Here is a 2,488-nt window from a genome sequence, read left to right as displayed (position 1 = left end):
AGTAATCGTTACGGTTGAGCGAATTGAATATAAAATTATAAATCATAGTAAGGTTTCACACGGAGCATTAACAAGATAAATGTACGCTTAAAAATAGTGATTTTTTAGATTCAATTGTAGTTTTACCAACCATATCATGTACATTTAATTGTGACACTGTCATGTTTTTCGTAAAACATAACCAGGGAATTTTCGTATGATTCACATGGTTATATTATAATTTTTCCTGTATAAATTGATTTATTTTTAGCATAATTTTATATTGATAATCATATTATTTGATATAATGCAAGTCATATTATTTGATATAATGCAAGTTCAGTGTTTAAGACAATGGGGGAAGCTAAATTTTTTTGTAAACCAAGGGGTGACACAAAGACTGTTAGATAGAAAACCTTTTTGCTGCCTCATTTTGATTCTTTTGTTGTCCGGCCATATTCAGGAGTTTGTATCACATATTTCTTTTTCAATTTTTTATTTGACTATATTAGTATAATTATTAATCCATGATTCCAAATTAGCTCAATTGTATAACATTTAGACCCTTTTTTTCATGCGATTATAATTTCGAGATAAAAATTCGGGAATAACTAATTCCATAAAAATTAGTATTGTGCATTAAATAATCCTATCATATGTGTTAGATATATAAGTCCATCTGATACTAAGCAAGACAATGAAGGTCAATGCCAGCTCAGGTCCATGCCAACTAGATGACAGCTCAGAAGAATTAGTTAGTTAGTTAAGTCAGAGTCAATGTATAAATATAGTGCAGGAGACAAACTATAAGAATAACAAGTTATGTAAATACAGTTACTCTTCTTCTTCATTATTCATATCATCTTCTTGATTGTTTACACACATATACATACATTTCTGTTTGTAACATGGTATCAGAGCTTATGTTCATCGATTCATCTATATCTTCATGTTCTTCCGCTTGATTATTGCATTTCCGTTCTTTCTTCACTGAATCTCTATTCTTACTTCTGTGTATCAAAAACGCTCACAAGGTGTTTGATAAAAGTTCACAATCAATTTTAACCTCTTAATCATCATCAGTGTAACTCTTATGGCATCTCCAAGCTCTTACTCAACTGTTGCTGCTGGTTCCACATCAATACCTGCAATTACTGCTTTGGATGTGAATCATCCGTACTTTCTTCATGCCTCTGATAATCCAGGCATGGTGCTTACAACAGTGATTCTCACTGAACAAAATTATAGTCAGTGGCGTCGATCAATGGAGATTGCTCTCTCTTCAAAGTTGAATCTAGGTTTCGTTGACGAAACATATGTTAGACCTGCTGTGAACTCAATGCTTCTGATTTACTGGATACGTTGCAATAATATGGTAACTTCATGGATTCTTAACTCTGTTTCACTTGATATTCGCCAAAGTGTTGTGTATATGAAAACTACTCATGCAATCTGGGAGGATTTGAAAGTTCGATATGATCATACTAATGTTCCTAAGCTGTTTAATTTGCGTAAAGAATTGTCACATCTTACTCAAGGAATGATGTCAATTGCTGCTTATTTTACTAAATTTAGGACAATTCATGATGAATTGGAATGTCTATCTGCTAAACCTAGATGTACTTGCACTACTTGCACTTGCACAATCAACTCAAAACTTGAAGCTTATGATCAAACTGTGCAATTGACACAATTTCTGATGGGGTTAAATGAGCACTTTACTGGTGTGCGAGGTCAAATTCTGATTATGAATCCTCTGCCCTCACTAAGTCAATGTTATTCCATTCTTCTTCAAGAAGAAAATCAGAGAGAATATACTGGTAATGTATCTCTCAACAAGGACAACATAGCAATGTCAATTAGGCAAAATACTTCTGGAAAATCATATCAGACCAAGACAAGTCAGAAATCTGTTGATACTAGTGTTGTTGTCTGTGAGTATTGCCATATGACTGGTCATATAAAGGAAAAATATTTTTGTCTTCATGGTTATCCTCCATGGCACCGTTTACATGGCAAGCCAAAGCCAAGGCCAAAATCTCACAAGTCTACTGTTGCTGCTCATGTCTCTGACAATATGGCTCCATCTGTTAGCTCTGAGGCTGCTTCCTCTAATTCTGGATCTCTTAACTTGACTGATGGTCAGTGTAAATAGTTGATCCAAATGCTGCAGCAATCTATGCTTTTCACTTCAGCCGAGTCTTCTTCATCTAATGTTGTGTTTTACAGTTCACAGTTTGCAGGTATTGCTACTCACTTTGCTAGTCCTGTAAACTCTAATGTGCTGTCTTTACAATCGAACAAGATTATTGATCCTGGAGCAACTGATCATGTTACTCCATATTTTCACTTATTACATAATCCTTCTTCTTGTACATCTGTTCTGCACTTACCTAATGGTAATGTTGCACCTGTCACTCACATTGGTTCTGTTGTCTTGAGTCCTCATATCACATTACATCATGTGTTATGTGTGCCTTCTTTTCACTATAATTTACTATCTATCTCT

The 2,488-nt window shown here is 34.3% G+C and overlaps 1 protein-coding gene across 1 annotated transcript; it reads left to right on the top strand.

The window, feature by feature from the left end:
• Positions 1-1,072: 1,072 nt before the first annotated feature.
• Positions 1,073-2,134, top strand: LOC141715122 (uncharacterized). Its single transcript, XM_074518606.1, has one exon. It carries the CDS (start codon positions 1,073-1,075, stop codon positions 2,132-2,134), a length of 1,062 nt encoding a protein of 353 aa, XP_074374707.1.
• Positions 2,135-2,488: the final 354 nt, after the last annotated feature.

The sequence above is a fragment of the Apium graveolens genome, chromosome 1, assembly GCF_009905375.1.
Source record: "Apium graveolens cultivar Ventura chromosome 1, ASM990537v1, whole genome shotgun sequence".
Taxonomy (NCBI): domain Eukaryota; kingdom Viridiplantae; phylum Streptophyta; class Magnoliopsida; order Apiales; family Apiaceae; genus Apium; species Apium graveolens.
This window is presented reverse-complemented; position numbering and strand designations above follow the sequence as displayed.